The following is a 12500-nucleotide window of genomic DNA, read 5'->3' on the forward strand; positions in this document are numbered from 1 at the left end:
TAGCGGCGCGCTCCTGTGGCTTCGCCTCACGCTCCTGATTTACAGCGAGCGAGCTTTGATTCCGTGCTCGCGGCAGTCGGCGGAACGAGAGAAAGATTTCGATTTTTGCGTCGAGTGCCACTCAAGTCTCGAAACACTCAAAGTGCGAGACGCGCGGCATCGCTAAAGCGTGGCAGAGTCAGGACGGAGCTCAGATAATCACAAACCGTCTTTGAAATGAAATAAATGTTTTATTGTTCTTCCTTTAAAGTCAGTAACCTGAAGGCGCGCTGGGGGGCGGGGTTTAATTCCCTACGTTGATGTATTTCTCAGAGTTTAGAAAGGTTTGACTGATCTTCAAAGCAACCAATAGTGTTCTAGATAAGCCACGCCCCTTTCAGATTTACACTAATTTAATGGTAGCGTAACAAACTAGCTCAGTATTTCAACTGGTACAACTAACACTCCAGAGGGTCGCGTACGTGTACGTTTCTATAGAGCGTCTGTAAAATCCAGATAATAAGCAATATCTCGTGCTATATTTTGTTTACATCGATGTCCGTAACTTGCAGCAAAAGCTATAAAAAGGTTTGTGTTTTGGTTCTGATTTCACTTAGAAAGCAGAATTCCGAGTCTGACGGTTTTATGTTTATCTTAAATTTCAATTAAATTACAAATCTGCAGATTTACACTTCCAGTCAGCAGGATTTCCTGGCAGGAAGTGATGCGTTGCTTCCTATAAAGGAAGCCCTCCCCCCTTTCCCTGCTCCTCCTCCAGGGAACAGATGGCGATCCTCACGTCTGTTGGCTCTCCTTTTTCTCTCTCTGCAGCTTTCGGCCCGTTGCCTCCTGTTGTTCGTGCGGTCGTATGTGCCAAAGGGCTCCGCAGCCCACCTCCTCTGGCACGGCCGTTACAGGAAGTGAAGTATTAGACAGAGAAATACACACACAGAATAGCATGAAGGCCAAGAGCCGCACCCCAGGATTCCACCTCGTGAGTCACAAACACACCAGAGGCGGTCATCTTGTTTAATGGTCACGTGACCTCCAGGGCATCTTGGGTTAAAGGTTTTAGAAAAAGACGATGAAAATGTGGCCTCACAATTGTTATATACGGCCTGATAAATAAAAAATAAGAACGTCTGTGTGTGTGTGTGTGTGTGTGTGTGTGTGTGTGTGTGTGTGTGTGTGTGTGTGTGCACCTGCATCCTCTACTTGTGTGTAGAGTCAACACCTGAGATGCGGTTAGACAGGAGCGGTAACTAGCGCACTAACAAGCCAGAGCATCAGCTGATGTTTTGGCTCGGCTCCGTTGCTCGACGCCGATCCTGTGTCGTTATTCGCGTCTCTGAAACTCGTCGATACAAGCGCTGATAGCTTACAGTGTGTGTGTGTGTGTGTGTGTGTGTGTGTGTGTGTGTGAGTGAGAGAGAAAAGATGTTTATCTGCAGGCTAAACCTCTTCATGCTAACATCCAGGGTGTTGACAGAGAGATTGGCGTCAGTTACTGCATCATGTTTCTGTACTCTGTGGTGACGTTGCCGTGTGTTTAACATAAAAAATAAAAAAAATATTAAAAATAAACAAATCATGTCTGATAGAAAAAAATAATAATGTCTAATTTCACTGATCAACTGAGTGACAGACAGGTGGAGTCTAGAGAGTGTGGATCGATGGTGAATCGCAGCTCCGGAGCGTCTCGGTGTGTCTCCGCACGGATCGATACGCCTGGGCGTCGTTTTAGAGGAAAATCCGAGAACGGGTTTTTTTTTTTTTTTGTTGTTTGTTTTTTACTGTTTTTTTTTTTTTTTTTTTTTTGCAATCAATTTTTCGTAGGAATTTCCACAAACTCCAAACTTCTAATGAGATTTCCGTCGATGCAGCAAATGTCCTCGTCTCTTTGTCCTATCGACGCGCAGCTGTCTTTCTGACCATTGATTAAAGGAGCGAGATCCTAAAGGGCTCATTAGCCTCCAACGCTCCTGTCACTCCTCCTGGGTGTCTGAAGCGACTCAGAGTCACTCAGCCTCGTCTTCTGATCCTGCAGCAGGAAGATCTCACACGTTTCCCTCTCACACGTTACAGTATTTTTAGTTAAACCTCATTAAAGTCCGTGTGAAGTGCAGAGTAGTGAGCGAGCTGGAGAACCGCGACACAGCGGCTGGGTTTTATAAAAAAATGGACGATTTGTTTTTATCTTCTGACAAAATGATCAAAGGTTCAAATTATACAACCACATTTTTCTTTCTCTCTCTTTCAATCTGCCTCATTGTTTTTTTTTCTCTCTATTTTTCACCGTTTACACAAACAAATGTACAGCATGACACCAAGGCAAGAAAATTATACAACCACATCTCTCTCTCTCTCTCTCTCTCTCTCTCTCTCTCACTCACACACACACACACACACACACACACTCTGTGTCATTGTTCTTCCTGTCCTCTCCTGTCAGGAGCTCTGAATAAAGTGCAGGTGGGTCACTCCTTCACTCCATCAGGCCTGGGGGTCTGGACGACTCTGTCACGGTCAAACTGCAGCTGCTTCACCTTCAGCACAGAGCAGGAACATTACCACTCACTAACACACACACACACACACACACACACCAGAGAGAGAGCATGGACAGGTTGATGGATGGATGGATGGATGGATGGATGGAAGGAAGGAGGGACGGATAGTTGGGCATTAACAGTATAAACAGGACACATGTGGTTGGTTGCACATGGAGGACAATAATAAATAAAGGAACATTAGTTTAGATGTATATATGAATGGACAGATTAGTGGATGGGTAACTGGTTAAATAAAGGATGTGTGAAAGGATACATACAGCATGTATATATTAAATGGATATATTGACCGATAGATGAATGTTTAACTAATGGAGGTATAGTAGGATATATGGACAGAGCGACTGTAGATGGATGGGTGAATATTACATTATGAGGTAAAGTGGAGGTGGACTAATGGAAGGATAAATTGAAACACAGGTAAAATTGTTGTATTTGATGGATGAACGGATGGATGAATGATGGATAGACAGATATGGATTGACAGATGGTTATCTGGAGGATGTATGAATGGACATATGGACAGTTGGAGGGACAATAGGTGGAGATAAAATGGATGTTGAGAGGGAAGACATTTGAACTGATGGACATGAATAGATAATTGGACAGTTATGAAGTATATATGGATGGAAAGATGGCAAGTAATATGGAGGTGTGGATGGATGGATAGATGGACAGTTAAATGGTATATGGTTGGATGGAATCTGGGAAATTCAAGACACTGCTACAGAATCTATTATACAGTGTGTTACTAGTGGCAGCATGTTATACTGTGGTACAGTCAGTTACAGTGTGTTACAGTGTGTTACAGTGTGTTATTGTTACATCCTGTTACAGTATGTTAATGTGTAACAGTGTGTTACAGTATGTTAATGTGTAACAGTGTGTTATAGTATGTTAGTGTGTAACAGTGTGTTACAGTATGTTAATGTGTAACAGTGTGTTACAGTATGTTAATGTGTAACAGTGTGTTACAGTATGTTAATGTGTTACAGTGTGTTACAGTATGTTAATGTGTAACAGTGTGTTACAGTATGTTAATGTGTAACAGTGTGTTACAGTATGTTAGTGTGTAACAGTGTGTTACAGTATGTTAATGTGTAACAGTGTGTTACAGTATGTTAGTGTGTTACAGTGTGTTACAGTATGTTAATGTGTAACAGTGTGTTACAGTATGTTAGTGTGTTACAGTGTGTTACAGTATGTTAGTGTGTAACAGTGTGTTACAGTATGTTAGTGTGTAACAGTGTGTTACAGTATGTTAGTGTGTAACAGTGTGTTACAGTATGTTAATGTGTAACAGTGTGTTACAGTATGTTAATGTGTAACAGTGTGTTACAGTGTGTTAATGTGTAACAGCGTGTTACAGTATGTTAGTGTGTTACAGTGTGTTACAGTATGTTAATGTGTAACAGTGTGTTACAGTATGTTAATGTGTAACAGTGTGTTACAGTATGTTAGTGTGTAACAGTGTGTTACAGTATGTTAGTGTGTAACAGTGTGTTACAGTATGTTAATGTGTAACAGTGTGTTACAGTATGTTAGTGTGTAACAGTGTGTTACAGTATGTTAATGTGTAACAGTGTGTTACAGTATGTTAGTGTGTAACAGTGTGTTACAGTATGTTAATGTGTAACAGTGTGTTACAGTGTGTTAATGTGTAACAGTGTGTTACAGTATGTTAGTGTGTTACAGTGTGTTACAGTATGTTAATGTGTAACAGTGTGTTACAGTATGTTAATGTGTAACAGTGTGTTACAGTATGTTAGTGTGTAACAGTGTGTTACAGTATGTTAATGTGTAACAGTGTGTTACAGTATGTTAGTGTGTAACAGTGTGTTACAGTATGTTAGTGTGTAACAGTGTGTTACAGTATGTTAATGTGTAACAGTGTGTTACAGTATGTTAGTGTGTAACAGTGTGTTACAGTATGTTAGTGTGTAACAGTGTGTTACAGTATGTTAATGTGTAACAGCGTGTTACAGTATGTTAATGTGTAACAGTGTGTTACAGTATGTTAATGTGTAACAGTGTGTTACAGTATGTTAATGTGTAACAGTGTGTTACAGTATGTTAGAGGGTTACAGTGTGTTACAGTATGTTAGAGGGTTACAGTGTGTTACAGTATGTTAGAGGGTTACAGTGTGTTAGTGTGTTACAGTGTGTTACAGTATGTTAATGTGTAACAGTGTGTTACAGTATGTTAGAGGGTTACAGTGTGTTAGTGTGTTACAGTGTGTTACAGTATGTTAATGTGTAACAGTGTGTTACAGTATGTTAGAGGGTTACAGTGTGTTAGTGTGTTACAGTGTGTTACAGTATGTTAGTGTGTTACAGTATGTTACAGTATGTTAGTGTGTAACAGTGTTACAGTTTACAGTATGTTACAGTATGTTAGTGTGTAACAGTGTTACAGTGTGTTACAGTATGTTAGTGTGTAACAGTGTTACAGTGTGTTACAGTATGTTACAGTATGTTAGTGTGTAACAGTGTTACAGTATGTTACAGTATGTTAGTGTGTTACAGTATGTTACAGTATGTTACAGTATGTTAGTGTGTAACAGTGTTACAGTATGTTAGTGTGTTACAGTGTGTTACAGAATGTTAGTGTGTTACAGTGTGTTAGTGTGTTACAGTGTGTTACAGTATGTTAGTGTGTTACAGTGTGTTACAGTATGTTACAGTATGTTAGTGTGTTACAGTGTGTTACAGTATGTTAGTGTGTTACAGTGTGTTACAGTATGTTAGTGTGTAACAGTGTGTTACAGTATGTTAGAGGGTTACAGTGTGTTAGTGTGTTACAGTGTTACAATATGTTAGTGTGTTACAGTGTGTTACAGAGTGTTACAGTATGTTAGTGTACTGTAACACGCTGTAACCCACTAACATACTGTAACACACACTGTAACACACTAACAAACTGTTACACACTAACATACTGTAACACACACTGTTACACGCTAACATACTGTAACACACTGTAACACACTGTAACACACTGTAACAGTGTGTGTTGCAGCATATGACAGTGTGTTAGATTCAGTTTTAAAAAGTGAACAGTGTTATAATTGAACTCCTCAGGCTTATAGTTATAGTAAAAATCCTCTCCTCCTCTTTCTCTCGTTCAGTCGGGTCGCTCGTTCGATGTGCTGGGTCGCTATAGAAACAAAACCTCTCCAGATTATAGCCCTGCTGCATTGTGGGATACGGATCACCGTCCAGACACCAAACATGCCAACGAAAGTTCTGTGATCTGAATTGATAAGTGAGATTTCTGTTCAGTTTCTCACTCACAATCTGTCTCTCTCTCTCTCTTTTTATTTTTCTTCCTTTGTTCTTTTCCCTGACTCTAGTCCATCGATCCGGGCCAACAGTTCACCTGGGAGAACTCCAACATGGAGGTGAACAAGCCCAAAAACCGCTACGCTAACGTCATCGCCTACGATCACTCCAGAGTCGTGCTGTCCTCCGTGGATGGTGAGAGTCGACATTTAATATGAATAATCCTTATATATGTTTGTATAGTATTATAATATAGTACATAATCATTTTAATTAGCTAATCGATGATTCTTCTCCACTTACCTACAGGTGTTCCAGGTAGCGACTACATCAACTCGAACTACATCGACGGCTACCGTAAGCAGAACGCCTACATCGCCACGCAGGGCCCTCTGCCCGAGACACTCAGTGATTTCTGGAGGATGGTGTGGGAGCAGAGAACCAACACCATCATCATGATGACCAGACTAGAGGAGAAATCACGGGTCTGTTCTATAAGTACCGTATAAATATGTTTGAAAATAAATCTCTTTATATTTATTTATAATAATAACCTTACGTGAGGTGGTTTAAGCTCGTTGGACACTCGATATAGAAAATGATAGAAAAAACATTATAAATTAAAGGACAGTGTGTGAAATCCGGGGTTGGATGATGTTCTGGAAGGTGTCTCCGGTGTCTTAATAAGAGCGGGAAAAACTGAGGAAGAAACGATTATAGCTGGTACTTACGTCACACGTTAGAATTATACGGTACAGTTAAGACTAACGGTGAAGGATCAGGATATCGAGATTCGTAGCTAATGTCCACTGAGCGGAATAAAAAGATTCCCACAAAGACAGAAATACATAAATCTTTGAAAAAGTTTAGCAGTCGGACTAAATGGCGCTGCGGTGTAATGGCTCATGACGCGCTTCGCTAAAACAAAAAGCCTGTTGGGAAAATGTCAGTGCATCAGTGTAAGTGTGATGGTCGTGCAGCTATCCGGAGTGTGAAATGTCACATCTGACAGCCGATGGGCGTTAAAGCTTCCTCACCCCGAGAAAATTGCACTCCGGGGTCGGGATGATGGACAGAAGGTCAAATCGGGGATAAAGGAAACACAGAGGAGGAGAATACGATTGAGTGAAGGACGTCAATACGGGACAAGGCCAAGCGTGTCGTACGTTACGGTGACCGAGACGTGACAGGGTGTTTTGGATCCTTCTCGCTGCTGATAATCGTTCGGATATAAAAGAATTCCGATCGGATTTTCAACCAGGATTAACGGAGATTTTCATTTACGATTCGGTGTCATGAGAATGAGTCGTCTTCACAACCATGATTTAGGAAGCACACGGTGTGAAGTCGTTATGTGGGAAACACAGTTTAAAAAAAGGGACTAATTGTTGAATCATGACACTGTTTAATGCTCAATTCTGATAGGCCACCAGGTGTTGATTAATTTTCTAAATTGCGTTATTGTTTCTATAGTGAAACGTTTCTGTAGCATTCTTTACTCTTGTGGAAATGATTCAGTCAGCGATACACGGTTCAGTTATCAGTGATTCGGTTAGTGATGAGTGATTCGTTTAGTGATTCAGTTAATAATCAGTGATTCGGTTTGTAGTCAGTGATTCAGTTAGTGATGAGTGATTCAGTTAGTAATCAGTGATTCGTTTAGTGATTCGATTAATAATCACTGACACAGTTTGTAGTCAGTGATTCAGTTAGTAATCAGTGATTCGTTTAGTGATTCGATTAATAATCACTGACAGTTTGTAGTCAGTGATTCAGTTAGTAATCAGTGATTCGTTTAGTGATTCAATTAATAATCACTGACAGTTTGCAGTCAGTGATTCAGTTAGTAATCAGTGATTCGTTTAGTGATTCAATTAATAATCACTGACACAGTTAGTAATCAGTGATTCGTTTTAGTGATTCAATTAATATTCACTGACACAGTTAGTAATCAGTGATTCGTTTAGTGATTCAATTAATATTCACTGACACAGTTTGTAGTCAGTGATTCAGTTAGTAATCAGTGATTCGTTTAGTGATTCAATTAATATTCACTGACACAGTTTGTAGTCAGTGATTCAGTTAGTAATCAGTGATTCGTTTAGTGATTCAATTAATAATCACTGACAGTTTGCAGTCAGTGATTCAGTTAGTAATCAGTGATTGGTTTAGTGATTCAATTAATAATCACTGACACAGTTAGTAATCAGTGATTCGTTTAGTGATTCAATTAATCATCACTGACACAGTTTGTAGTCAGTGATTCAGTTAGTAATCAGTGATTCGTTTAGTGATTCAATTAATAATCACTGACACAGTTAGTAATCAGTGATTCGTTTAGTGATTCAATTAATATTCACTGACACAGTTTGTAGTCAGTGATTCAGTTAGTAATCAGTGATTCGTTTAGTGATTCAATTAATATTCACTGACACAGTTTGTAGTCAGTGAATCGTTTAGTGATTCAATTAATAATCACTGACACAGTTTGTAGTCAGTGATTCAGTTAGTAATCAGTGATTCGTTTAGTGATTCAATTAATAATCACTGACACAGTTTGTAGTCAGTGATTCAGTTAGTAATCAGTGATTCGTTTAGTGATTCAATTAATAATCACTGACACAGTTTGTAGTCAGTGATTCAGTTAATAGTCAACGATTTAAGTGAAAATGTAAACATTGCTGTAGTATTAAAGGAAAAGTCCACTTCAGGACATACTGTGACTGGAAAATGATCAACTCTGGGGTGCTCATGTTTGCTCAGATTATGTTTGTTTGGTGTAAATATCACAGGTTAAGTGTGACCAGTATTGGCCAGTTCGTGGAACAGAAACATACGGAATGATCCAGGTCACCATGTTGGATACCGTGGAGCTGGCGACGTACAGCGTGCGTACGTTTGCGCTTTATAAGGTAAAAAAAAAAAAAGAAATAAAGAATTATGCACACGCATTTTCATTTGCAAGTAGAATAAATAATATTTAAACTCCATCTGTTCCGCCACATGATTCACTCGGAGGAGGATTTGAGGATTTACACTTCAAACATGTGAATGTTTTCCCACTTACTGAAAATCCTGAGCTTTTTTATTTGATCTGATTTCGTATCAGAATGGCTCCAGTGAGAAGAGAGAGGTGAGACAGTTCCAGTTCATGGCGTGGCCGGATCACGGCGTGCCAGAGTACCCCACGCCCATCCTGGCCTTCCTGCGCAGGGTTAAAGCATGTAACCCTCCTGATGCTGGACCCATGGTGGTCCACTGCAGGTAAGCTAACACGTTACGCTACACCACTGACGTTTACAGCATGTCGGCTTGCGTTACATCTCGGGTCACGCTGCTGAAGTTATTCAGATTTCAGTTTACGATTCTGACTCATCATGACTCAGTGATTCAGTTCGTAATAAGTGATTTGGTGACTACAGGAATGAGCAATCCAGTAGATGAGCAATGATTCAGTTCGTGATCTGTGATTTGTTTAGAATTAGAATAGAATAGAAAACCTTCATTGTCATTGTATAGTAAAATTCTAACGAATCGATTAGAAATCAGTGATTCAGTTAGTATTAAATGATTCAGTAGTAAATGATTCAGTGAGTAATAATAGTTAGCTATTAATAATAATCAGCTAGTAAAAGTTGATCATGGATACGGATAATAAAGGATGAAGGAATGATTATTGTTTTTGTTTTTTTTGCCCCTCAGTGCCGGTGTGGGTCGCACCGGCTGCCTCATCGTGATCGACGCCATGCTCGAGCGCATGAAACACGAGAAAACGGTGGACATTTATGGCCATGTGACGTGCATGCGTTCTCAGAGGAACTACATGGTGCAGACGGAGGATCAGTACATCTTTATCCACGAGGCGCTGCTGGAGGCCGCGACCTGCGGCGTCACCGAGGTTCCCGCACGAAACCTCTACACACACATCCAAAAACTGAGCCAGCTGTCGCCCGGAGAGCCCGTCACCTACATGGAACTCGAGTTTAAGGTCTTTAACATCTGCATTTTGTTCCTTTTAATACACCATGTAGAATATCAACACTTAACTAAAGGTCCGGCTCACTGATAGTTTTATATAACGGAGTGCAAAAGTTTGTGCACCCGCAGGACGAAACGACTAGATAGTATTTCAGTGAAGGTTGCAACAATGTGAAAGATTGTCGAGTCGAGTCGTCTGTCGCAGACGGGCCGTGGGTCTCGAAGTGTCGTTACTATGTGCATGAGGACGCTGAGAGAAAAAAATCATTTCCTATGAGTTATATAAATCACATATAAGTCACTTTAGACGTCTGGACGTGATGGTAAACATGTAAATGTTAGTGTTCGGGTCATGCAGCAAAAAACAGAAGGGAAGGAAGGAAGGAGAGAAAGAAAGAAAGAAGGAAGGAAAGAAAGAAAAGGAAGGAAGAAAAGAAAGAAAGATAGAAGGAAGGAAAGAAAGAAAGATAGAAGGAAGGAAGGAAAGAAAGGAGAGGAAGGAAGGAAGGAAGGAGAGAAAGGAAGGAAGGAAGGAGAGAAAGGAAGGAAAGAAAGGAGAGTAAGGAAGGAAGGAGAGAAAGGAAGGAAAGAAAGAAAGATAGAAGGAAGGAAAGAAAGAAATGAGAGGAAGGAAGGAACGGGAAGGAAGGAAGGAAGGAGAGAAAGGAAGAAAAAAGGAAGGAAAGGAAGGAAGGAAGGAACGGGAAGGAAGGAAGGAAGGAGAGAAAGGAAGGAAAGAAAGGAAAGAAAAAAGGAAGGAAAGAAAGGAAGGAAGGAAAGAAAGAAAAAAGGAAGGAAAGAAAGGAGAGGAAGGAAGGAAGGAAGGAAGGAAAGAAAGATAGAAGGAAGGGAGGAAAGAAAGATAGAAGGAAGGAAGGAAAGAAAGGAGAGGAAGGAAGGAACGGGAAGGAAGGAAAGAAAGATAGAAGGAAGGGAGGAAAGAAAGATAGAAGGAAGGAAGGAAGGAAAGAAAGGAGAGGAAGGAAGGAACGGGAAGGAAGGAAGGAAGGAGAGAAAGGAAGGAAAGAAAGGAAAAGAAGGAAAGAAAAAAGGAAGGAAAGAAAGGAGAGGAAGGAAGGAAAGAAAGAAAAGGAAGGAAGGAAAGAAAGATAGAAGGAAGGAAGGAGAGAAAGGAAGGAAAGAAAGAAAGAAAGAAAGAAAGAAAGAAAGAAAGAAGGAAAGAAAGAAAGAAAGAAAGAAAGAAAGAAAGAAGGAAAGAAACCTTAAATTATATCAGAAATGTTTCTCAGAAAGTGTAAAAAAAGCAGTTGGTGCAGAAGGAGTGTTTGTGGATCTGAGTTTCACTCCACGCTGCCCATCTGTGCTCTGGTGCTGCCAGTCACTCCTCCGCTCACCGCCAGCACACACACACACACACACACACACACACACACACACACACACACACACACAGAGTTCAGTTTAATCTCTCATTTACTCTCCATTACTTTCCCACACTATTCAAACCAGCCGAACAGAAACCAAAAACAATTCTGTTTTTTGTCTTGTTTCTGCTTTTGAACCGTTCGTTAAACCAGGAGAGAGAGAGAGAGAGAGAGAGAGAGAGAGAGAGAGAGAGAGAGAGAGAGAGACAGTGTTAAATAAAACATCAGACAAACTGTCTCAGGTATTACATCACCACTTCAGCATCTGAGGAAGATCTCTGGGCATCACAGTGTGTTGTAATGATTCTGTAAATGCAGACGTCACCAGTAGGGGGAGTTAAAGCGTGCCTTAAGAAATAAGAACAGACTGATGCAGGATTATGACCTCCTTCTGTTTGTTTTTTTTTGTAATGCACTGTATTAAAAGGGGTGTGTGTGTGTGTGTGTGTGTGTGTGTGTGTGTGTGTGTGTGTGTGTGTGTGTGTGTGTGTACAGAATCTGGCCAGTTCAAAAGCTCACACATCACGGTTCATCAGCGCCAACCTGCCATGCAACAAGTTCAAGAACCGGCTGGTGAACATCATGCCGTTCGAGTCGACACGTGTGTGTCTGCAGCCAATCAGAGGGGTTGAGGGGTCTGACTACATCAACGCCAGCTGCATTGACGGTTACAGGTAACACACACACACACACACACACACACACACACACACACAGTATGGCACCTCTGAGCCTTTAAACAGCTCATAAACAGCTTTAAGAGCTTTAACACCTTCACATGTTTATCACCGAATGAACAGAGCAACACTGCAGTGACTTCTCCACATACACATGTGTACTGTCTGTCTACCTGTCTGTCTGTCTACCTGTCTGTCTGTCTGTCTGTCTACCTGTCTGTCTACCTGTCTGTCTGTCTACCTGTCTGTCTGTCTACCTGTCTGTCTGTCTGTCTGTCTACCTGTCTGTCTGTCTACCTGTCTGTCTGTCTGTCTCTCTGTCTGTCTGTCTACCTGTCTGTCTGTCTACCTGTCTGTCTGTCTGTCTGTCTACCTGTCTGTCTGTCTACCTGTCTGTCTGTCTGTCTGTCTGTCTGTCTGTCTACCTGTCTGTCTGTCTGTCTACCTGTCTGTCTGTCTGTCTGTCTACCTGTCTGTCTGTCTGTCTACCTGTCTGTCTGTCTGTCTACCTGTCTGTCTGTTTGTCTACCTGTCTGTCTCTTTGTAATGATTTCTCTTACAGGGTCTCTGTAAATATCAACATTACTGAGCTGTTCTCTCTGTCTGTCTCTCTGTCAGCCTGAGTTTGTT

The 12500-nt window shown here is 40.9% G+C and overlaps 1 protein-coding gene across 3 annotated transcripts in view; it reads left to right on the plus strand.

Moving 5' to 3' along the window:
• Positions 1-12500, plus strand: part of ptprfb (protein tyrosine phosphatase receptor type Fb) — a 149471-nt gene that overhangs the window by 128662 nt on the left and 8309 nt on the right. For all 3 annotated transcript variants that reach the window (XM_060867166.1, XM_060867158.1, XM_060867175.1), the window contains 6 exons: positions 5903-6026; positions 6140-6315; positions 8623-8742; positions 8940-9094; positions 9533-9818; positions 11689-11867. In XM_060867166.1, the coding sequence (XP_060723149.1) occupies positions 5903-6026; positions 6140-6315; positions 8623-8742; positions 8940-9094; positions 9533-9818; positions 11689-11867 (1040 nt within the window). The remainder of the gene's footprint in view (positions 1-5902; positions 6027-6139; positions 6316-8622; positions 8743-8939; positions 9095-9532; positions 9819-11688; positions 11868-12500) is intronic.

Source organism: Tachysurus vachellii, chromosome 1 (genome assembly GCF_030014155.1).
Source record: "Tachysurus vachellii isolate PV-2020 chromosome 1, HZAU_Pvac_v1, whole genome shotgun sequence".
NCBI lineage: Eukaryota > Metazoa > Chordata > Actinopteri > Siluriformes > Bagridae > Tachysurus > Tachysurus vachellii.